This window comes from Rattus rattus, chromosome 7 (assembly GCF_011064425.1).
Source record: "Rattus rattus isolate New Zealand chromosome 7, Rrattus_CSIRO_v1, whole genome shotgun sequence".
NCBI lineage: Eukaryota > Metazoa > Chordata > Mammalia > Rodentia > Muridae > Rattus > Rattus rattus.
In genome coordinates, this window is record NC_046160.1 from 90,979,230 (window position 1) to 91,004,148 (window position 24,919).

A 24,919-nucleotide genomic window follows, 5' to 3' on the forward strand; every position below is an offset into this window, starting at 1 on the left:
GTATATATTTAAATTGGATCCAATAAAGGCTCACTTATTTGGGGCCATTTTTAAACAGTAAAGAGCCGGGCTCTAGGGAATTACTCTTCTGTGCTGATCCTGGCCTTTCTTGTAATCTTGTCATGTAGCTGTGTTTCTGAAGTAGGTCAAAGACTCTGAGCTCCATCCTTTTCCTGAGAGAAGCCGCTCCTGTTCATTTACATGGCTATGAACGGTGTGCGGTGTGCTCGGTGCTCTGGGGACACAGCCTCTGGGCCCTTGGTTGTTTAGTCAAAGAAAAGAATCTGTTGCTGTCGAGCTTGAACAGCCTTTCTGTCCTATAGTCTGGTACCTGCCTGTGGGGACTTACGTAGAAAGGAGAGATTAAACAGAACAGTGGGATTAAAAGGAAGCAGGGAAATTAAAGAAAAGGCGAGCGGTCACAGGAGGTACGCGTGTTTTGGCGTCCTTGGGCTCTCTTTCACTGTGTGGAAATCCGTGTATTGGAAGGTTTTGTTGTTGTCGTTTTCACAGTTCTTCTCGATTGTAGACAATGAAACAGTAACAGCAACAACAGCCGATCACATTCAGACCCTCAATATTTCTTTCTTTTTGTTTATTTTTGTGAAGTGCTGGGTAATTGAGCCCAAAGCCTCATGTCATGCGTACTAGACAGCACCTTTACCATCCAAGCCTAGTTCACCTATGTTTAAGGTGTCTGTATGTTGTGTATATGTGCATTTGTGTGTGCGGGTGCCTGTGGGTGGGTGAGAGCACCTGTGCGCACTGGGGTGGAGACCCAGTGTCCCATCACTCTCTGCCTTATTTTGAAAATGCTCCATGAACCCAGAACTAGGCAGCCGGCAAGCCATAGTAATGTTCTTGTCACCATCCCATAGCCCTGGGGTGTGTGGGGGATCATGTCCAGCTTGGTATGTAGGTGTTGGGATCTGAACTCAGGTCTTCAGGGTTGCACAGCAAGTGATTTTACCCACTGACTCATCTTTCCAAATTGATGATGATGAAGAAGAAGAAGAAGATGATGGTGGTGGTGATGATGATCATTGGCTTTTCAGTTTAACTCTATGTAGCTCTGGCTGTCCTGGAACCTGTTCTGTAGATCAGGCTGGCTTTGAACTTACAGAGAGACCCATCTGCCTCTGCCTCCTGAGTGCTGGGATTAAAGTCATGTGTCACCACTGCCTGGCAAATTAAATTATTTTTAAAACTTTAGATTTACTTTATTTTTCTGTGTATGAGTGTTTTGTTCACATGTATGTCTGTCACCTCATGCCTGCCTGGCTCCTTCTGAAGGTATCACAGGGCCTTGGAGTCTCTGGAACTGTAGTTGTGGACAGTTGTGAGCCACCATGTAGGTGCCGAGACTCAAACCTGGGACGTCTACAAGGACAAGTGCTCTTAACCACTGAACATCTCTCCAGCCCTGAAACTGAAGACTGTAATGATTTGGTTTTGTTGTTGTTTTTGTGTTTTTGAGACAGGGTTTTACCATGTAGCCCCCGCTTTGCGTGAAGCTTCCTATGTAGACCATGCTAGCATTGAACTTGCGTCGATCCCTGCCCGGCTTCTTGAGCATTAGAATTACTGGTAGTGACACCATGCATCTTAATAAAGATCTAAAAGGACTTCCTTATGTCTTCTTTCTAATCCTGTCCCACAAAGCACGTTTCTCGTTGCACTGGGGGTTGGAGGTCCCTAAGGCCATGCTTAAGTTTGAGGATTCAGTTTCGGGGATTTGAGGACTCAGCGTATATGTACTCACAGTTAAGTTTACTGAAACAGCGACTCAAGGCAACATCCCAGAATGAAGCTCTGGGGCAAAATCTGGAGGAAAATGGACACTAAGGACACAGTTTCACAGTGTCGTCCCTCACTGGAGTGAAAGAAGAGAACAGTTGGTTTTTTCTTGTTTGCATCTCTCTAACTAGGACCCAGTAGACGACCAGGTGACGGAGTGACAGGAGAAAACTAGAAGCTTATTTATTTGATTTTGTTGATGTTGTCTTAATAATTTATTTAATTTTATTTTATGTGCACTGGTGTGAGGGCGTCAGACTCCCTTGAACTGGAGTTACAGACAGTTGTGAATTTGTGGATGCTGGGAATTTACCCTGTGTCCTCTTAACCACCGAGGCACCTCTCCAGCCCCATTTTGTTGTCTTTAAATAGGGCCTTACTATGTCGCCAAGGCTGGCCTTGCACTTGTGTAGCTGAAGCTGGGTTCAAATGCCCAGCCTCCCTAGTGCCAGCATTCCCAGTCACAAATGGAGCTTTATAAACGTGTGAGCATGCAGGAGTGGCCCAGTGGGGTGGTGAGAACCTGAGGTAAACAAAGGAGTTTACCTGAGCAGTTTGGGCAGGCAGGAGGCCAGGTGTGGGGGGATAGGACTGTGGCACATAGGTCTATCAGTGTGTTGCCTCAGTTTCCCTGTGTTGCAGAAACAAATGAGTGAAGGAAAATGGATCTATTTAGTTTGGCCAGAACTGGGGAGAGAAAGTTCTTTAGATTCTGTCTGCCTTTGATGCAGCAGTGTTAGAGCTTTGTAGAAAAGATGAAAGGAGACTTGTGGTGGCTTAACTGTGAGGTGAGGTGGCAGAACCAACCGTCTCCCTCCTCAGGGGCAGGGCCTCCTCCTCCTCCCACACCAGGCTTCAGCCTGTCCTCTCCCAGCAAGGGATTCCAGCAGAAACAATGCATTCGTTCATTCCGTTGTCTCAGAGCCCCTGTTTCAGTGCCCCTCTGTTCCTTGCTCATTCTTCAATCTTGAGGATTTGGGATGCTCTGTTATCTGTTGGAGACTTGGTGTGAAACATTCTTGAAATTTGACTTGCAGGTGCCTGAAAGAAAGGTCTGCAGCGGAATGCGGCAGCCCCAGTTAGAAGACCCTCACCCTTAGGTCACCTTCATAAGAACCCCTTCTCTGTAACCTCTGGCCTTGTGACTCTCTAATGGGCTGGCACTGGGGACTCCATTTTGACTGACAGTATGCCCCTTGCCTTGGAACAGTTTTTCTCTGAAGACATAGATGCTAAAGCCTTGTGCTTTGCTTTTAATTCTTCCTCCTTGGTGTGATTAGGCTTTGCCCTTTGATCTATGCTGGAGGTTGGGGGTGGGGAGAAGTATGGCAGGCAGGCAAGCAGTGTCAAAGGCCTCATTTTTTGGGTCAAGCATAAGCAATTGTTTAGAAGGGTCTTAGTTTTCCTGGAGTCTCTCCTGAATTTTTGTGAATGCTGAGTCTCTCTTCAATCAGGATCAATTGATTTATTATAATTGGGGGTAGATAAGACAGATCTCACTAGCCCTGGTTGTCCTGGAACTTACTCTGTAGACCAAGCTATGCTAGAACTCATAGAGCTCTGCCTTCCTCTACCTCCCAGCTCTTGGTATTAAAGGATGTGCCACCACACTCAGCTAAAGATTTATTGTAGTGCACGCATGCGTGCATTTGTGTGCGTGCATGTGTGCGTGCATGCGTGTGTGTGTGTGTGTGTGTGTGTGTGTGTGTGTGTGAGTGTTTGCACACATGCATGCAGGGACCCGAAAAGGACATGGAATATCCAGGGCTAGAGTTATAGGCAGTCATGAGCCACCAAATGTGGTTGCCAGGAAACCCACTTGGGTTCTCTAGAGGAGCAGCAAATGCTATTAACTGCAGAGCTGTCTCTCCAGCCCCTTATCTTTATTTGAAGGCTCAGCTGTAACTATGGCCTCCTGGTGCCTATTAAAATACACTGATTCCTAATAGAAAAAGATTTCTTACCTTTTTGTAGCAGAGTATCAACAGACAACAACTAAAAATATCACAAAGACTTCAGAGAACAAAATCAAAGAAAATGTAGCAATTTACAAAAGAGTTAGTTATTTTCACTTAAATAATTGATCAGGACTTGTATAGTCAATGTTAATCCTTTTAGCTATTAGAACTAGGAATGCAGAGTGCTTGGCCTTAGCCTATTGTCTGTACTAAAAAAAAAATGGTGATTATAATTAAAAACATACACATGCTGTATACAGTTGCATCTGAAAAGCCACCAAATATAACCAAACTTTAATGATAACTTCATGTTGCATCTGTCATATATAAATATATATGTAAATAGTGAAATACGTATTACAGATGGATATGTTATATTACATTTCATATATCATAACGTTTTTTAAAAGAATTATTTATTTTATGTATGTGAGTATACTGTAGCCCTCTTCAGAAGAAGGCTTTGAACTCCATTACAGATGGTTGTGAGCCACCATGTGGTTTCTGGGAATTGAGCTCAGGACCTCTGGAAGAGCAGTCAGTGCTCTTAACTGCGGAGCTATCTCTCCAGTCCCCATAAGAACATTTTCTGCTACATACATATTATAAATATATAATCGAGGGGACTAGAGGGGAAGTTCAGTGGTTAGGAGCATTGGCTGCTCTTCCAGAGAACCTAGGTTCAAACTAGGTTCAGTTTTTAGAACCCACATGGAAGGTCACAACTGTCTGTGACTATAGTTCTAGGGGACCCAACATCTTCTGGCCTTCAAGGGCACTTCATGGAAGTGACATACATGTTGGCAACCCCCCATGCCCCCTATATATTTATACATTTTTTTATATATATATATATATATATATATGTAAAATACATGTGTTTATATGTGAGTCTAAAGAGTATAGAGACTTTAAATCTAATATTGCCTTTTAGTAATTTTTATTACTTATATATTAAATTAGGTATTAAAATAATTAAGCTCTTAATATTGTTGATAAAATATATATTATCTATTAGTAGTGAATGAGTGTTGAGTAGCAACTTTACCATCTCAATAGCTAGAATAGCTTATCTTAGCATGATAAAGTTTACATAGATTTCAAATGGAGCAACACCGAGAAACCATGTAAAATATCTATCCATATAGAGCAGTGGTTCTCAACATTTCTAAGGCTGTGACCCTTTAATACATTTCCTTGTGTTGTATGACCCCACCCATAAATTATCTCACTGCCATTTCATAACTAATTTTGTTACTGTTATGAATTGTAAAATCTGATATGCAGGATATCTGATATGTGACCCCAGTTTTATAAAGAGCTGGCCCGTGACAGGTATCCATATCTAACTTGAACGGTCGATATCAGTCCACTGCAGACAGCATTGAGTGGAAGGTGCGATTAGGATCCAGAGGTAACTGCAGAGTGTTGGGAATGTTTCTGTTACCTTACCCCGAGCACTATGGCATTTCCCTGCGTTTCCGTCAAGGTATTTTAGTGTAGAAGTAAACCTCCATTCTCTTGCTTGGTGTTTGATGTCCATGTGCCCAAGTGGGAGCAGGATGTCTAAGTGGCAGAATTCTAGGGAGACCATGGATGCCTCTGGTGGCATCTGAAGGTTACATGGATTGGAACTGGCTTGTGCTTGCTAGTGGGTTTGTTTCTTTGAGGATTTGTCATCTCAGGTATACAACAGTATGCCACAGGCAGATCTTGATTTTCTGTTCTTGCTGACATGCTGCATGGATATTTCCCCAGATCATTTGTGTGCAGCACAGCAGGAACACTGTCTGTGTTCCGTTTGTCTGCTGCTTTGCATTAGTCCAAGGGGAATATTTGGAATGGAGAAAGAACTGTAAGGAATCTAGGACAATGTTCTGCTTTTCTAAGTCATATTTGATGTTCACTTTGGTCTTTTACTTACAGTATTAAAAATTCTTAACCACATCATCCCTCAAACTAACGTCCAAATACAGATACCAAAACATATCCTAAAACGAAATATAAATATGTTTTAGGGGGCCGTCATTGTAGATGGTTAACATCACTGCTCTCCTCAGTAATGCAAGGAAGCTCTGCACATTTCTCACACTTTAAAACAAAATCTAAATCATAAAACACAATAAATGAGTGACAAAGAGAAAGGAAGGCAGAAAGAGAGGCCGGTGGCTTGTTTGGTGACTTGATTTTCTGAGTGGCTTCATTTTGTGACACTGTGGAGATGTGTACCTGACAGAGAACCAGATTTTCTAATTCCTTGGCACCTTAGAAGTTATGTCCTTATACATTTCTTAGATGATTTTTATAGTTTTGTTTAAACTTCAACTTGACAGTAACATGCAGTCTTTCATGGGAACTGATCGTATTTGATTGGCAGTTTTGTAGAACGAGAGAATAAATCTTTCAGGGAGTATAGCTAGGTGGGGAGTACTGCCTGCCCTGTGCCAGACTCTGGGTTTGATTCCCTGCACAGAAATAAGAGAAAGCATGTATCTCGAGTAGGGGAGGAAAACAAAGAAAATGAAGGGGGTAGAGAGATGGCTCCGTGGTTAAGAGCACTGCCCACTCTTCCAGAGGACCTGGGTTCAATTCTTAGCATCCGATGATGGCTTATACTGTCTGTAACTCCATTCCCAGGGGCTCCAATGCTCTCTTCTGGCTTCCATGGGCACAGGTGTGCAAGTGGCATACATGCAGGCAAAGCACCATTCCCCTTTTTAAAAAAGTAGGAGAGGGAGAATAGTTTTTCTATCCTCTAATTTTGTTTTTCTGAGATCCTTATAATAAAATAAATTTGTTAACATTATATACATGAAGTTCCCCAGGGAGAAATGGTTGAGACCATATGCCTATGTAGCCTCTTCCATAACAACAAAGCGTTGGTAGCAGTAAAGAAATTGCAAATACAGTGAACAGGAGCAGACGGAATCAGCCATTGAAGAAAGGCTTTTGTTAGGGGTGAGGAAGCACACACATACAGCAGGCAGACAGACAGACTTTCCACAAAGCAAACAGGTTCTTCTTGAGGGCTGGGAGCTTCTAAGTCTTTGAAAGGTCATCTTCCCACACTCTAGGGTCGGTCAATTTGAAGAAAGACAGGATGGCTGATTGGCCTGCAACTTGTGTAAACTTAGCCTGATCTGGCCTTGGACTTGTTGAGTCAGCCATTAGTAAGGGGCATACTGGCAGGAGAAAAAGCCCACGAGGGCTTTGTTCATACCGCCAGGCTTTTACCTCAGGTCTAGAGGGTGAGGAAGAAGCCATCTTGGAAGTTCACCATCTTTATTACCTAGTAATGGACTCTCTCCCTTTCTGCCTGTCTACTAGGGAGTCTGTCCACCTCCTAGTCCCTCCGTATCTACCTTCCCTTGTCCCTCTGAGTGACTGGTACTGGGAGATAAACACCCAAACTGCCTCTCACCACTCAAAAGCCAATGTTTAGTCAAGAGTTGACAGGAAGGAAATTAAAGCACCCTGAGACGGTGAGGAGGGACATTTGTCCCTTAAAAAAGGCCATCTCAGAGAACCTAGGACTGCAGGTGGTCTCTCAGAGAAATAAAAGGTACAGGGGGCAGTGAGCAAGAAGGCCAAGGGCTGGGTGTGGCCTTCTTCCTCTTCATCACCACAGCATGACTGTTCTTTTTTCTTAGTCAGTACATTACAATCCCCCTCAATCTCCTAAAGCTAGTTCCTGTAATTCTTTAGATGAATTTACTACCTTCTGCAGCTTAAACTTCACAGCAGTGTGCATGCTTACACAGACTTAACACATCAGGAGGGGCAGGACACGTTTGCAGCTATCTGAAGGTCTCCAATCGCTCTGTTCTGTAAATCACAAGAAATATTAGCCGTTCACAACTCCATCATTTGGGTGTGGCTTCTCTAGAACTTAGGGAGGGAACTCAGGACTCTGTGGAAAGGGGCAGCTATTGTTACCTTTTGGAGAGCATGGATGAAGTTGCTGGAGAAACTTATGTGACACCAGCGTGTTTTTATAAACAGGGCAATCTCTCCTCATCTTTCTCTCTCTCTTCTCGTCTTAATTTTACTACAATTTTTGGGGTGCGCCATTCAGGGTGTGACCTGCTACTAGAAATCAAAATGCCTTTTTAGAGTTCTTGGTCTTATTAATAAAAGAATTTAGGAATGGCTTCAGGGGAAAAAAGACCCGGGACATCTTTATTAGAGTTTCAAAGAAATGGTCCAGGGCAGACAAAGCTGTAAATCTTAGCAGCTGTCCAGGGGAGGAAAATGGGGGGTGGGTTGGGAAGAGAGAGAAAGCCATGCTTTTTAAGCTAGGTTTTTACAAGCAGCCTCATGGCGGAAGGCGGGGGGGCTTCAGCAGAAAAATGTGAAAGCTCAGGTTTTGGTGAGTATCCAAAAGAAAGAAAAAGCTTTAAAAAAAAAAAAAAAGTGCTTTTTGGAATAATTTGGAAAAGCAGAAGACTTAGCAGAGCCCATGGCATAGTTCCATAAGAAACTATACTGAGAGTTGGGATTCTGGGAAGGGAATCCTTAAATTATTCTTAAAGGGATAACTGTTCCTCCCGTATTTTTAGCATGGCTGAAGATGAATTGGCCTGATTGAGGGGGAATGGTCTCCACCAAGGGACTGACAGGCCCACCTGGGTTAAGTCTTACACTTTGGGTAATGCGTATGTGACTTGCGTCCTACTTAACCCAGGCCTCCACAAGGAGGAAGCAGCTTTCCTTTCATGGGCCTCCGCAAGAGCTCCACAGAGCCATGAGCAAGGCTACTGCGACATTCCCATCCCTGAAGAGGTGACCAAATGGGCTGAAATTGGGGAGTAAGTAGTCTGGTTTCCACCAGCAAAGACTAGAGAGTCGGTTATGTTTATCAGAAAGGATTAGCGTCTGGACTGGGGTTCTATATCTGTCTGTGTTGGCTAGTTGTTTGTCATTAATCCGTGACTCTGAATCTCTGTGCAGCACAGAGCTGTGCTGAAAACCTTAGGCACATAGGTCTCGGTAGAAGAAAGTCGATAGCCTCTCATCTTTATGTTTTCTCTCTTCCATGTCCTGCCACCTCTCAGGCCAAAGTAGAAGAGAAGATCCAGGAGGTCTTCAGTTCTTACAAGTTTAACCACCTCGTACCAAGGTAAGCTGTTCATTGGAGCTTGGGGGCCTGAGGGAACCTGTCATCTGTCCTTCTCACCTCTACTTAAACATCCAGGGGAGCTTTTTTCCTCAACCAGCTGGACTAAACCTCTACATCCCTGGAACCGGAAATCAGGTGATTGTGAGCCACCTGACGGGGTGCTGGAAGCCAAGCTCATGTCCTGTGGAAGAACAGCAAGTGCTCTTAACTGCAGAGCCATCTCCGGGGCCCCTAGGATAGTTGTTTCTGACACTATCCAAATTAAACGCAGGAGACACCAGCTGAACCACTCTGGTTAAGATGCTGTGTGGTCTGAAGTACCCCCCTGCTTAGCATGTCTACCATCCTTTTCCTCCTCCTTCTCTTCATCCTCCCCCTCACCCCTGCTTTAAGACAGGGTTTCCCTGTGTAGCTCTGGCTGTCCTGGAACTCACTATGTAGACCAGGCTGGCCTTGAACTCTGCCTCCCCGGTGCTGGGATCAAAGGCATGCACCACTTCGCCTGGCTGTCTGCTGACTTCTTAAGAAAGTTTTTAATTTAAGGGGACTTTTTCTTTTTAGATACCTGGTCAGAGTTTATTCCTACAGATGAGGAGGCCAGAGAGGTAGAAATTCATTCTCTTATCTGCCTTGCAGTGCTGGGGTTTGAACTCAGGGCCTCACATGCACATCGCACATCTCCAGCCTAGAAATAACCCTTCTGTGCTTAGTGTGAGCAATCTTTTCAGTTCTGCACAGTCCTCGGGCCAAGTACATAAAAGTCTGTGACTGGTTCATCAGACAACAGGGCTGACCGCTCTGCAGGCCTGCCTGGACTCTCAGGGTGACCCAGGACACTGACCCAAGACAGAGGTCCCGGTACTTCTTACTGAAAATCTACATATGCCTCTGCCCATGTTACCTTTGAGCCTCTGTTCCCTCCCTAATTAGCCAGTGCAAAAAACAAAAACAAAAACAAAAACAAAAAAAACAGCTGGAAAAGGACTGGGGAGAAGGTGGAGGCCCTCATCCTTCCCTGGAAAGGCAAGGGGGAAAGTCAGTCAGCCAAGGGCCTTCCTCTAGCTGCCAGGCTTTGTCTCTGCATTACCCAGAACAGTCCTCAGTCCAAGGAACTTTTCCTTTTGCCTCGAGCCGCAGCTGGAGCTTAGCAAATGACATTTATGTCAGCAGCTCGGGCACAGACAGTAAGAGAACCTATGCCACTCTCACCTCCTCCACACAGACCTGCTCCAGCTTTGCTTCCCAGAGGTAATGGTTGGACTGAAGGGTGTGCCAGTGGGGAAGAGGGCTTTGCTGTTAGCCATTGTGTCTGCAGATGACTCACCTGAGTGGGCTCTGAGTCACTGCTCCTGCCTAGGGCTCTGTGTTCCCACTCAAGGGACATCTGACATTCTCTTCTCATTGCCCATCCAAACAGATCCTTTGGACTCTGTGCTTCTTAACGAGAGGTGAGGACGGCTGAGAGGCTGTAGTCTGGAAGGGTTTTGGAGAGGGGTGGCAGACTCCACCCCCAATTCATAGATCTTAGGTGTGGGCGGAAAGCAAGTGTTCTCGGGCTTGGAACTTTCTAGAAGCAGAATAGATCAGGTTTCCGGATTTGTCTCAGGAATCATAGCTTCCCATTTTTATTTTTCTCTTTTCTTCTCTCCTTTTTTCTGTTTTCTTTTAAATTTTTTTCTCTTGTATTTCTTTTTTGTTTGTTTTTTCAAGACGGGGTTTCTCTGTGTAGCCCTGGCTTTCCTGTTTGTAGACCAGGCTGGCCTCAAATTCACAGACGTCTGCCTGCCTCTGCTTCCTAAGTGCTGGGGTTAAAGGTGTGTGCCACCGTCACCCAGCACTTTTGTATTTCTTGTTTTAAATTTTGTCATTTTTTGCCTATGAAAATGACTATCTAAAAAAGGATTTTACAAACTGGTATTTTATGTGAGTGTTGTGCCTGCATGGAAGTGTATGTATCATGTATATGTCTGGTGCCTGCAGAGTCCGGAAGAAGGTTTTCAGATCTCCTGGCACTGGAATTAGGATGGATGTAAGCCACCATATAGGTGCTAGAAATATGACCTAGGTCCTGTGCAAGAGCAGCCAGTGCTTTCACTGCCGAGCCTTCTCTCTAGCCCAGAACATGAGTGGCTTACAGGATGATGATTAGCATGTGAATTGATAATAGAAATATTACACAGTTTGGCTGAATAGCTGAGTGTAAAACTCAGGCTATCAGTGTAAAGCCAGAGCTAACTACCACAGAATGAGCTGGGGTCTAAGGATCAGTCTGGGGTATGGGTCATCGTGGTAAAGTACTTGCCAGAATGCACCAGGCACTGGCTTCCACACCCAGGACAATCCCTACCCCCAACCACCACCAAGGAAAAAAATCTGAAAATGTATCAAAACTTTAAATTATCATTATAATTTTAACCTTTTGGTAGTCAAAATTTAAGTCTTGGCTAGGAGGACAGTGAAATGTAGAGTGTTTGTGTAGAGATATGAGGCCTAGAGTTACACCACAAAACAAAATATAACCCCCAAATAACAACAGACCAAAGAAACAAAATCACATTTGAGGGTGTTGACAGCTTGATTCAGGAACGGACTTTTGTGACTCACCGCACACGTTCCCAGGTGTTGGCAGTACACCAACAAGCTGGTGACAGCTTGATTGTATTCCTGAGGTCACGGTGCTCATCAACTGTGACACCCTGTCAGGACGGCTGGCTGTGTGCAGGTCCAGGAATGCCCGCAGTGGTGCTGAGGCTGGCATTCACTATGCAGCCTGACCCTGAGCTCCGTCTTGCTCCCTCCACCTCCCAGATGCTGTGATCTCAGATGCCACACTGCATCCTGGTTTCTTACAAAAGTCAGTATTTTCTGTTAGGTCTCAAAGAAACCGGGAATCCATGCCTGTTAGCATATCAAAGCAGACTCTGGCCACCAGTCTCTCAGTGGCTCCAAGTGCTTCCGACAGAGGCCTGGCTCCTCTCAGCACTTCTGACCCCTGACCCCCTAAACCACTCCAGGCCCTCAGCTGAGTTGAGCTTCCCTTCCGCCAGCCTCTCTTTCCTGTCTATTTAACTCAGCCACTTTGGCTACGTGCTGTCTTGGTTCTTCTCTTGGTTCTCTCTGCCCTCTTGGTCTTCTTTTGTCTCTCTTCTTCCTTTCTCCCTTTCCCTGTCGCCCTTTCCTCTCATGCCCAGTCTGTTCTGCTGGCCATGTTCAGTCTGACCCTTCCAGATGCCCGTAGCTGTGCTTTCTTCTGTCTACAGTAACCCTCCCCAGCTGCACCTAGGGGAGTGAGGCCATGCCCTCATTGTCCTCTTCACTTTTGTTCTGGCCATGCAGTAGTCCTTCTAACATGCAGTAGTCCTTCTAACAAAACCTCATTCCAGGCCTCTCCAAAGCCCTCTTGTTCTGCCCCTTAGGAATGTATACCTTTCCAGTCCAGAACCGTGCGTGATTAACCACTTGGCCAGCACAGTCCTTAATGTATACTTTTCTAGTTCATTTGCCTTAATGTAAAACCTAAAATGTATAAATGTAAAATGTGCAGACACAGACAGACAGGCATGTGCACGCGTGTACACACACACACACACACACACACACACACACACACACACACACACACAGAGTTTAAAATTTTCTCTAGGGCAGAAGTGACCCATGTGCTCCTTGGTGCAGTAAGCTGTGCTAGCAGCTGTGGGTGGTTCTGAAGCCAGCACTGGAGTCCTAGCAACTTGACCTGTGTCTTCTGCGATTCCTGTAGAGAAATCCTGAGACTCTGGGAGACATACTTCTTCTTAGTGCTGCGTTTTCTACGCTCAGTGTCTTCTGTGTCACAGTCGACCACAGGACACTCGGGGGAGGTCCAGGTTTGGAGAAGTGTGCTTGATTTCACTCTGTCTTGTTGTCATGAAGCCCTTCAGGGTTTGTCCCCTCATTCAACACCTGTGTTTAAAGAGTCTCCAAAGAGCCAACCACGTATTCTCTTAGGACCCACAGGATGAGTTGGCTAACTTAGAAGTGTCTAGAGTGTTATAGACAGAGGGGACAGCACGTGCAAAGTCCTGAGGCCGCAGAAAGCAGAACTCAGTGAGGTCATGGGGCGACGTTGGAAGGAGAGGAAGGTACTTGGGGAAGGTCTGGAAGCTGAGTGGGCCTACCTCAGAATATAAGCTGTGTCACTCCGTGGTACACACTTTAAATCCCTTCCAATTCCAGTCCCTAGACACATGAACATGCTCACCCGGTTTCCCTCTGTTTGTCACCTGAATGCCCTTGCCCATTGGTGTTCTGAGTTCTTGCTTCATCCCAACCTCTGCTTTCTTTTCCCCATTCTTGGCTTTGAGGCTGAGCTCTTGGGGGTGGGAGGAGCTTTGGCTTTTAACTTCCTACACACAGAATGAAAGGAGAATGTAAGGGTGTGAGTCAGCTTGGTAACCAAGTTCACCCTGGGTGCTCTGAAACCCAGGGGCAGAAGAGGGTCAAGAGGTTGGATGCCAGCAGGCCTGGTTTCTCCTGAGGCCGATCTCAGGATTTGCAGTTGGCTGTCTGTCTGTCTGTGTCCCCACGTAGCCTTTGTTTGTGCTCAGACTCCCTGGAGTCTCCTCTCCTCCCTCAGCTTCTTAGGGCCTTTGTGCATCCTGGGCAAGCGCTCCACGCTGAGCTCCACCCTTGGCATTCGTCCTCTTACTAAAGCACCTGTGTTATTGGGTAGGGCTCCACCCTTGGGCTCTCATTTGCCCTTAAATTCTTGCTTAAAGGTCTGATTTCTAAACACAGTCACACCGTGGGTTAAGATTTCAGCATTGGGGGTTGGGGATTTAGCTCAGTGGTAGAGCACTTGCCTAGCAAGCGCAGGGCCCTGGGTTCGGTCCCCAGCTCTGAAAAAAAAAAAAAAAAAAGATTTCAGCATTGGCTGTAAAGGGTGGGGGCACAATTTAGCTCATAGTAGCAATTTTTTTTTTTTTTTTTGTGCAATTTAGTGCAATTTCTGATTGGCCAAAACAAAACAAAACAATAAAACTGAACAGTTCAACTTAACAATACCTTTATATGCTTATAATTAATGGATGAGAGTGGAAGAAGTAAGACGTTGGCCTGGGGAAATGTCATTGGAAATAATCTCTCTCCACATTCCCTAAGCCTCCTTTTCCTCCAGCATATGAAGCTGAACTTTCTCTTCAGATAGACTCAGCTAGAAAACAGTCCCCCTCTTTCCGGGGCTCTTGGGCCTGCCGTCTGTGGGTGAGGCTCAAGGTTAGAGGGAAGCTCCTCAGGAGGGGGCTCACCTGGGGCTGGCTCTGGTTCTAAGGAGCAGCCTGAGGTAGATGAGAAGGTACTTCCTGGCACTTAGGGTCCAGGCAGTTCTTTCACTTGAGCAAGCCTTTGGAGGCCAAAAGCTCTGGCCTTGGCGCTCATTGACTTCTTAGTGACTGTTGAGTGCTTGAGAGCATTTCCTTTTGCATTATTTGTGTTGTGTATGTGCATAGGGTGGGTGCTTGGAGGTCGGAGGACAGTTTGAAGGACTCAGTTGTGTCCTTGAACCATGTGGGCTCCAGGGATTTAACTCAGGGCGTCAGGCCAAAGTGCTCTTATGCTGAGCTGTCTCTCTGGGCTGCATTTCTGTACTTTTGAAGGGTTTCTTTAGTTGTTTAACTGAGCTTGGTAAAAATGTCATTCGTGGTGGCACATGTTGATAATCTCAGCAGAGTCAGAGGAAGGATCTCCAAGTTACAGGCCAGTCTGTTCTACAAAACGAATTCCAGGGCTCCATGGAGAATCCCTGTCTCAGAAAAACAAAACCAACCAAGCAAACAAACAAAAAACCCAGCCAAAGCCTGGCTTGTGGTACGTGCATGTAACCCCCAGAGCTTGGGAGGGTAAGGCAAGAAGATCTTAGTTCAGAACCAGCCTGGACTACTTAGGTGAGATCAGTGTAGAGTCCGGATACTGGCAGTGTTTGATTTCACCTGGCCTGGGCGTCTGCCTTCGTTAATGGTCTTGCTCATCCTTGTCATAGGCTTGTGCTAGCCTGTGGCTCCATCCTGCTCGGGCTGAGCCAGGACACGTGAGCTATTTCAGAAATGTGCTTACCATTTCCCTCCCTCCCCGCTTAGTCTGCTCTGCCCACTGCTGTTTCCCAAACAGTCCCAGCAAGGAAGCCAGGCAAGGTAGCACACCCGCATAACAAAAGCCCTGCCACCGAGGCAGAGAATTTTGAGTTTGAGGCTAACCTGGGCTACATAGTGAGACTCCCATCTTTATAAAAAAAAATTATCAAGAAACACCTAGAAATGTCTGCTAACTGGCTTCACTAAAAATGTTAATACTTCTTGGTCCCAGTCTCTTCATTCATCTCATGAGTTCCCCAACACTATCGTCACAGCAGCCAGGCTGTAGCTCCTGGGCCCTGGGTTCCTCATTCCTGGGAGTCACAGGCTGTCATCCACATAGCTTCCTTGTCTCCTCTTCCCCACTTCAAACTCCAAGATTTGACTGGATTCACACACCTGCGCATCACAGCATCTCTGTCTCTGAGGATGTGGAGCCCCCTTTAAAATCCCTTTTACTTGCTTGCTATGGTGTATACGTGCGTATGACACATGGGCAGCACATATCTAGGTAGAGGATGGATGGAGCTCGGGTCCTTAGTCTTGGGCTTTAACAGCCCGGGAAGTGGAGACTTTGTGGCCTTGGACATGCAGCTTCTGCCCCAGCCCCTGCCCCAGCCCCCTGCCCTAGCCTCCAGCACCAACTTCCTGCCCTTGTCTCCTGCCCCAACCTCCTGCCCCAGCCCCTGCCCCAGCCCCCTGCCCCAGCCTCCTGCCCCAACCCCTGCCCCAGCTTCCTGGCCCAACCTCCTGCCCCAGCCTCCTGCCCCAGCCCCTGCACCAGCCCCCTGCCCCAGCCTCCTGCCCCAGCCTTCTGCCCCAGCCCCCTGCACCAACCTCCTGCCCCAGCCTCCTGCCCCAGCCCCTGCCCCAGCCTCCTGCCCCAGCCTTCTGCCCCAGCCTCCACCCCAGCCCCCTGCACCAGCCCCCTGCCCCAGCCTCCTGCACCAGCCCCTGCCCCAGCCTCCTGCCCCAGCCTCCTTCCCCAGCCTTCTGCCCCAGCCTCCACCCCAGCCCCCCTGCCCCAGCCTTCTGCCCCAGCCTCCTGCCCCAGCCTTCTGCCCCAGCCTCCACCCCAGCCCCCTGCACCAGCCCCCTGCCCCAGCCTCCTGCCCCAGCTTCCTGCCCCAGCCTTCTGCCCCAGCCTCCACCCCAGCCCCCCTGCACCAGCCTCCTGCCCCAGCCTCCTGCCCCAGCCTCCTGCCCCAGCCTCCTGCCCCAGCCTTCTGCCCCAGCCTCCACCCCAGCCCCTGCACCAGCCCCTGTCCCAGCCTCCTGAGCCCCAGCCCCAGCCCCCTGCCCCAGCCTCCTGCCCCAGCGTCATGCACCCTGGCCTCCTGTGCAGGCACACACCATGTTCAGCTTTGTTCCTGTTTAGGAAAGAATAACATTTAATGAAATATAACTCTTACATAATTCACTGAGTTCAAGTGTGGAACTCGGTTTTAGCATATTCACTGAGCGGTATAGCTTATCAAGGTTAATTTTTGAGCATTTCATCACCCCTTAGAAGAACACCCTTACCCACCACCCTCAGCGCCTTCATCCTCCTGAACTCTAGGCAACCAATTAATCTACTTTCTGTCTCTAAGGGTTTTTCCTTTGTGGATATTTCATATAAGTGGATCATATAACATGTGGAAATTTGTAAGTGGCTAAGCAGAGCATGTTTTCAGGGTCATCCTTATTGTACTTCAGGCTCCCGTTTGCCCCTATGTTTTATTTATTTTGTTTTGGAGACAAACTCTAGGCTGACACTCACTATGAAGTCTGGGCCAGCCTTGGCTTTCTGAGTCCTGGGTTTAGGGCATGGGCTCCAATGCCCAGCTTTGCTTCAGGGTTTTTGTTGTCTTTTGTTTTGAGATAGGGCCACACTGTGTAGCCCTGGGTGGCCTGGAACTTGCTATGTAGACCAGGCTAGTCTGGAACTCACAGAGATGTGCCTGCTTCTGCCTCCCAAGTGCTGGGATCAAAGGTGTGCACCACCATACGCAGCCTTCTTTCAGGCTTTAAACAACTCCCTTAATGGACTTCCAAGTTCTGCCCCTCTCCAGTCTGACTTCTCTCTGCCTACTTCTCCCATGTGCTTTGGCTCCAACATCTTAACTAAGTTAAGTTCGGTTTTTGCCTGGCCGTTTCATCTTCTGCTTTTGTCTCAGTACTGGGCTCTGAGAAAGGATATTTCTGACTTCCCCTGCCTTCCTGTGAGCTCAGAGCACTTACCAGGTCAGAGCATCAAGTGGACAGGGCTCTAACTTGCCTTTGCTCGTCTAGGTCCACGAGCGGATCATAGTTGTGGGGAACGGTCATCCTGGCCCTCCGTGCAAGATGCTCCCTACACAGGAGTCCTGACCATTAGACCCTCTGAAAGAGAAACGAAGTCTGGTCAGTTCCCCTTGCTTCTGGTTTTTGAGACTGAGTCCTATGTAGCTCTAGATGACCTTGAGCTTGTTATATTGAAGAGGATGGCCTTGAACTCCTGATCATGCTGCCTCCAGCGCTAAGCTTATAGTCCTGTGACTCCCTACCTAGCAACCATTTTCTGTGTAGTTTGCTCTGAGCTCTTCCCTGAGCGTTCACGAAGGCCATTGGCCTCTCTGTTGTTGGTCATCTTTTCCTTCAGTCTTCCTGCATCATCTGCCCCTGCTAAATACTCCTTTGTGATCATTCTCTCCTTCCTCGTTGCCTGTGGTGTGGCATGACTTGCCCTTGTTCTGCTTGCTCGTGTCTCCCTTTAAGGGTGGTTCTTGCTGTGGTTCTGACCTCCTGCCTTCTTCCATTTCACCTGTCACCTTGTATAGTAGATAAATATTCCTCTCTCTATGCGTGATCTGGGTTCCTGTCTGTGTCTCACGGCATCTAAGACCATTTCTGTTGCCTGAACTAGGGAATTTTATTATATGTATCTGATTAAAGCTTATTTTGGTTAATGACTCTGGAGACTGGGAAGCTTCCTGCGAGGACCTTTGCTGTTTCAGCGCAGGGCAGAAGGCCAGCGGGTGCCTGGGGAAGAGGCAGAGGGAGGAATTCCCTCGCTTTGTAACATGGGATTCGTGAAAACCACCTACTCATTTGAGGAAGGCATTACATCCCCTCAGTGACTTAATGGACAGTCCTTCATGCTCAGAGACCCCACTGTCTCTTAACAGCTTGTGATTTTTTTTTTCCTGAGGAGGCACTCATTTCATTATGTAGGCTGCCCTTGAGCTTGTGGTCCTCCTGCCTTCTGAGTGCTAGGACTACAACAGGTGGGTACCACCACCATTGCTTTCCTTTTGAGACAGCATTTCTATTCCTGCCTTGGAAGGTTCTTCTGAGATAGAGACCACATTAGTGATCGTGTTCTGAGCACAGAGCAGTGGGAGCTCTGGAAACCATTGTTTATTGACTCCCTAGAAGAGAGTGCTTCTCCTCCCCGTTTTCCCTGTAGTCAGCAGGCTCAGTGAACGTCTTGACATTCTTTCAGCTTTGCCTTCTCCCATAACCACACAGGCCATCTTTCAACACTAAGCAGGAAGCCCCGCCTCTCTTCGCCCTTGCAGGTGGCTATGGGCCGCATTCCATCTTAAAGCTGGTATTGCTGACCCCAGTGCCACGGGTGTGCCTAGCCCGTGGAATACAAAAAGCATCTTCTGGCCAGGCTGTGGGTCAGCGGGTGGGAGGTGGAATTTTGGGGCCAGAGTAACAGATGCACAGCTAAGGGGTGGGCAGGGGACAAAGTACAGATCTCAGACAAGTGGTCTGAGAAGAAATGACTGAAGCTGGGTAGGCGGAAGCAGCAAGGTTCTGAGCGAGGATGTTCACAGCTTGACCGGTCCTGGATCAGCCCATTAGATTGCTTGCAGTCCCTAGGTCCTGGTAAAGCTCTCTGGGTAGACTGTCAGTACCAAGCATCTTGTGCCCAGTGCAGAGCAGACACCTCCATCACAAGGTGTTTCCTCTCAGAACATTTGCCGGAACAGTGTGCAGGCAGCCAGAGAACTCAGCGCGAGCCTCTTTTCCCTGGTGTAGTTGCTTTTTGTATATACTGAAGTTACCAGGTATCCACTTAGCGACTGTGCACAGTGTGCTAACAGGTGTGTGTAAGAATGTGCGTGTGCGTGTGTGAGCTTTTAGAAGGGCTTACAGGCTCTTTGTCTTTCCAGGCTCGTTCTGCAAAGGGAGAAGCACTTCCATTATCTGAAAAGAGGCCTTCGACAACTGACAGATGCCTATGAGGTAACCGTTACCTGGGAACTTCCTGTCAAGCACTGGGTGCTGTTCCTGTCTGAACACAAAGGCTGCTGGTTTCACCTGTTGCAGCTGCGCGCACTGTGCCCGTGGCTCTGGCAGGAACCAGGCTGCTGCTTCAGAAATGACACTACTTATGAAAGGGGCCAAATGAAGTCTTCTCCAGCTAAGAGGCAGTGGCACACACCTTTAGTCCCAGCCCTCAGCAGGAGAGAGGAGGGCGAATCTCTGTGAGGTTGAGGCCAGCCTGGTCTACAGAGCAAGTGCCAGGACAGCTAGGGCTACACAAAGAAACAGTCTCAAAAAAACAAACCAAAACAAACCAAAACAAAACAAACCAAACCAAAACAAAACAAAACAAAATCTCTTCCAGCTTTGTCAGCCCCTAGACCACTAGAACTATTGGAACTTTCTAGATGGGCTAGGGCCCTCCTTCATCATATGATCACAAGCTTTCTCCAGACTCCCTTTACATATAGATAAAAGTCAGTTACCTTGTCCCCACACCTCGACCCTATAAGCTGATCCAGTGTTTGTCTTGGCCAGAGGACCAGGACTTGAATCCTGGAGGGCACTAAACACAGAGTGAATCTTAAAGCATGATTCTAAGAGCCATGAGATTCATGGAAGAACCTAAGAGCCTTGGTGCAGGTAGAAAAGGCTGTGACCTGCAGAGCTCCCATCCCCCTGCCTCCCTTTACAAGGGATACCTCTGCCTTTAATTGGCTTTTATTTCAGAGTTCTAGATTTGGGTGTGTGTGTGTGTGTGTGTGTGTGTGTGTGTGTGTGTGTGTGTATGTATGTATAGTGGTTTTCCAAATTTATCATAGGTAATCTGAGTAACACAGCCCACACCCCAAGTCTGGCATTTACTTCTTTTATAACCCAGAGAAAGTCAGTCTCCCTAGACGTTGTTTAGATACGTTAAATGTATAGACCTGTGACTGGCACCACCTGCCCTCCCTGTGGAGCTCGGGATGCTCAGAAGCCATGTTTGACTTGAATTAGGATCAAGGTCTGTGCACACGTCACCTTCAGAAGCCTTTGCCCAGTCTCCAGACACACTCTTCCTCCTCCAGGTCCTCAACACCTAACACCTAACAGGCATTATGTCCACATTACCTTGTTCCAGAAAGACAATGGGTAACTTAATGTCTACTGCCTCTTTCTTTAAGATAGTCACGCCAGTCAGTATTCTACATGCCCAGCACCCCAAGACTCAGAATCACCCCCCCCCAGACATTGCCATGCCCCCCCCCATGTCTAATGTTTGGGACAAGTAGATACCAAACACTTGCTAAGTCTGTAAATGAGAGTGAATTCAGGAAATGCCCTAGTGAGGGGCTGTGTTTCCTTGTCTGCACAGGGAAACCAGCAGCAGTTAACATCCCTGTGTGTAAGTTTTCTGCAGAAGGGACTTTAGAGTCTTAAGAAGGGTTCCCTTCTGTTCCCTGCTGTCCCTTTGTCACAGATGAAAGCACCCTTCATTGCTGAGTGTTGTCCAAAGCTAGGGAGCCTCCTCCTCCTCCCCTCTAGGCTTCAGGAACTAAGACAGATGTAGCCTTGTCACAGGATCTTGGACCGATTGAATAAAGGGTGTGTTTTCTCCTGGTCCCTCTCAGTGTCTGGATGCCAGCCGCCCCTGGCTCTGCTACTGGATCCTGCACAGCTTGGAGCTCCTCGACGAACCCATCCCCCAAATAGTGGCTACAGAGTGAGTTCTGGCTTTGGGGAACCTGGGGTGTCCTCTGGAATCACATCCTGGATTTGAAATTATTTTTTATTTGTTTTATTTGATGTAAATGGGGAGGGAAAGGAGTTATAAAGAAACCCTTGCCCTTCCCCTGACCTCTAGCAACTTCCGGAAACGCCTCCACTCAGAAACCCTGCTGTAAGCTGGTGGGTAGAACAACTCTTTGAACTTCTAGAGGAGGTCTATGCTTGCTCAAGCGCTTCCCCCCCCCTCTCTGTCTCTCTCCCCCCTTTCTCTTTCCCCCCTCCTCTATAGTTTTAAGACAAGGTCTCTACAGATGGTGGTAGTACAGGCCTTTTAATCCCAGCTCTTGGAGGTAGATTTTTGTGAGCTCAAGGCCAGCCTGAGCCCCTCCAGGGCTACATAGAGAACCCTTGTCTTAACAAAACAGAACAAAACCAACCAACCAACCAACCAAACAAACAAACAAAAAACCCAAAACCAACCAACCAAAAACCCAGTTTACTCACACAAGGTCTCTGTGTAGCCCTAGCTGCTTTGAACTCACTCTATAAATCAAGCTGACCTCAAACTCACATTGACCAACCTGCCTCCCATGTGCTCTGGCTTTGATCTTTGAGAACAAGTCCTCACCATCACTTGTGATGAAACACTATGGAAAGCATATACCACTCTGAATCAAAACACTCTTCCCTCCCTTAAATACCGCTGTGGAGGTGTAAGGGCTGGCAACAGGCCAGCTCTCCACAGGACTAGATGGGTAACTGCCTTGGGTACCAGGGCCATGTGAGATCACAGTCTCACTGACCTTGGACTGATGACAAGACACGTAAGCAGCTTAGTGTATCCCACACTGCTGGTGCAGGCAGCACTGATAATCGTGCTCATCACCGGTTGTATCTTAAGAAAAACGAACACCAAAACCGACCATGCTGCCAACCTTGGAAATACCAGCAATAGGAAAGGACGTCAGGAATTGAACCTAAGGGGTTTATGGAGAGCATGTCTTCTTGTCTGTGTGCCTCCAATCCCTCATACCCCGGGTGGGGGTGGGGGTGGGAAGTGAGGGGGTGTGGGGGGTGGAGGGTGGGATGCAAGCTCCCTGAACCAGGTTTGTTTTTCTACATCAGAAGGCAGCAGCTATGCCAAGACTCGGGAAGGCTTGCTGTAGACCCCTTCCAGTCCCAGAGTCCCTGCCTTGGTCACATTGTCAGGTCAAAAGAACAGAACTTACATTGTCTCATTCATTCTCTCTTAACAATAACCTCTCATTCTTGCCTTCCTGGGAAGGGTATCTTGTGATGAATGTGGATGGAGAAGATAATAAAGAATTAAGTTGTTAACCCTTAGAATTCATATTTCTGTGGCAGAGGGAAATATGCATTGTTTTTATAAATAATCCAGACATTACAACAAGCCTGCTTGCTTCCAGCTCTGGAAATAGAGCTGGACGCAGTTTCTGCAGTGACAGGAATTTAATTGTCAAAATAAAGGCCTGGGTGTTTTTGAAATACCAGTTGGGGGCTGAGGGTTGTTGGGGAAGCCCCCCACCAATGCCTACACTGTCAGGATGTATGCTATGAGAGAAGGGGTGGGAAGGAGGAGTTTGTGAAAGACCCATGGAGGCCTGAGAGAGGACACAGAACGTGTGGGGTGCAGAAAGGATGGGGGCTCCTCAGCGGGAGCTCATCAGCAGTTTCTTCTGTTTTCCTAGGTTGCACAGAAGTTCTTTTCCAGGGCCACTGATCTGAGGAAGTCAGTGTCAGATGGGAAGAGGGGCCGTGAGATGGCTCCTCAGGCACCTGCCCTGAAGTCCAACGGCCTGAGTCTGACCCTGGGCACACGTGGTAGAGGAGAGTTCTAGATGGGAGGAGAGGCCTCTTCAAAGGGCTTGCCACAGTGAACAGCGTCAGTACAAAGGGATGCTTTAAATTTTACTTAAAGTAGCTGGGCATGGTGGTAAACACCTTTAATCAGCTAGGTGGATCTCTAAGTTCAAGGCTAGCCTGGTCTACATAGGAAGTTCAGGCTAACCAAAGCTACATAGTGAGATCTTATTGTCCTTTCCACCCCAAAAGTGGGTATTTTGAAAATAGTCAATTTGTCTCAATTTCAAGAACCATTTTAATAATCAATGGCCAAGAAGATATTTAATTCATGGTTCTTCTGAGCATTGATTTGATAAACCTGGTCTTTATTTTTTAGTTTATCACCAGTTTTGGAGACAGATCTTACTTTGTAGACAGAAATTCACTGTGTAGCCCAGGCTAGCCTCAAACTCATGACATCCTGCTTCACTTCTCAGTGCTGGGATTTCAGGCCTAAGCTACCATACCTGAGTTGCTTTAATGATCTTTAAAGTCCAGTTTCTGCTTCTCAATATGAGAATGAGTCTAGGGCCTTATGCATGCTGGGTAAGTGTCCTACCATTAGATTGTAGCCCATGGCTTGATTTAATGAAGGAGAGAGAGAGAGAAAATGTGTGTGTGTGTGTGTGTGTGTGTGTGTGTGTGTGTGTGTGTGTGTGTGTGTGAGAGAGAGAGAGAGAGAGAGAGAGAGAGAGAGAGAGAGAGAGAGAGAGATATGCATGCAGGCAGGCAGACAGACAGACAGACAGACAGACAGACAGACATGTGTTCCCACACCCAGGTCTCACACAGCAAGTGCACTTACCACCCCCCAGACATCTTAACGTATGTATTTTTTTCATCTTGTTACTTTTGTTGTATGTGTGTTGTACGATGTACACATCACTGGTGTGGGCATGCGTGTACCACGGTGTACATGCGGAAGCCAGAAGACAGCTTTTAGTAGGTGTTCAGACAGCTTCTGAGGCTCAGCGTACTCCAGGCTGGTTGGCTCAGGAGCTCCTAGTGAGCCCATGCCCACCTCCCAGCTCCATGTAGGAGTGCTGGGATGGTGGGTTTGAATCCTTATATCCAGCTTTTCACTGTCAGTCTGTGTGCCAAGTGCTTTTACACCCTGAACTTTCTTGGTGGCCTCAATTTAATGAACTTTTAAGTGCCTTAGGCTTCCCTGCACTGTGCTCCCTTTGGTTTTGTCCTAAGCAGTAGTTAATTGACAGTCCACATAGTGCTGTGGCCAGGACCTGGGAGTGCCGACTGGGAAGAGATAACGATTTTTGTTAGCTCTGGAGACATTGTACTGGTTTTTATAAAAACGTAAGGATTGCTTTTCAGACTGCCTGGACTAGGATGATGTCTCCATTTATCTGTTTTATTTTTAGGCTTATCCTTTTGTTCACTGTTGTGCTCAATATCAATTCCCTACATCTCAAAAGACATCCATTTATTTGTTTGTTTGTTTGTAGACAGGGTCTCTGTTGTACTGGCTGTCCTAGAGCTCATTCAGTAGAGCAAGCTGGCCGTGAACTCATAGAGATAGATAGGCCCACCTTCTCTGTCCCCCCCAAGAGCTGAGATCAAAGACATGTGCTTGAAATATGCATTTTAAAAATTATTTTTAGGAAAATAAAAATCAGGGCCAGAGAGATAACTTAGCCATTAAAGGCCAAGGGTCACAACCAGAACCTCAAGAGAAATGACAGTCACAATCCATATGCTATCAGGACTTGCAGTTGAAGATGTAGAGCCTTGTGGGGTTTTTTAGTTTAAATTTTTTATTTTTTGAAATAATTCTTAAGTTTTTAAAATTAAAATGTAATTACACCATTTCCCCTTCCCTTTCCTCACCCTCTTGTGTCTCTCCCCTCTCAGATTTGCAGCCCCTTTCATTTATCTTATACAAGGAAAGGGACCACTTTGAAATGTGGTCTGTTTCCCCAGGTGACCTTGCAGGTGGGGCTCCAGCTCTGGGGTTTGGGCTTTTCCCCGCCCACATCCTGGTGTCACACACAGCCTACACTGCACATTGGTTTGTCGTCTTTTCCTATTTGGTTCTCTCTCCAGCTTATTTGTTTAGGAAATAACATGCATCGGGTTCCCTCTAGTGGACAGAATCACTTTTGTTAACT

General features: G+C 47.1%; 1 protein-coding gene across 2 annotated transcripts in view; it reads left to right on the forward strand.

Annotated features, from left to right (window-relative positions):
- The window catches only part of Fntb (farnesyltransferase, CAAX box, beta), an 85,285-nt gene that overhangs the window by 11,502 nt on the left and 48,864 nt on the right, over positions 1-24,919 (forward strand). For both annotated transcript variants that reach the window (XM_032907975.1, XM_032907974.1), the window contains exons 2-4: positions 8,810-8,874; positions 19,127-19,199; positions 20,834-20,925. In XM_032907975.1, the coding sequence (XP_032763866.1) occupies positions 8,810-8,874; positions 19,127-19,199; positions 20,834-20,925 (230 nt within the window). The remainder of the gene's footprint in view (positions 1-8,809; positions 8,875-19,126; positions 19,200-20,833; positions 20,926-24,919) is intronic.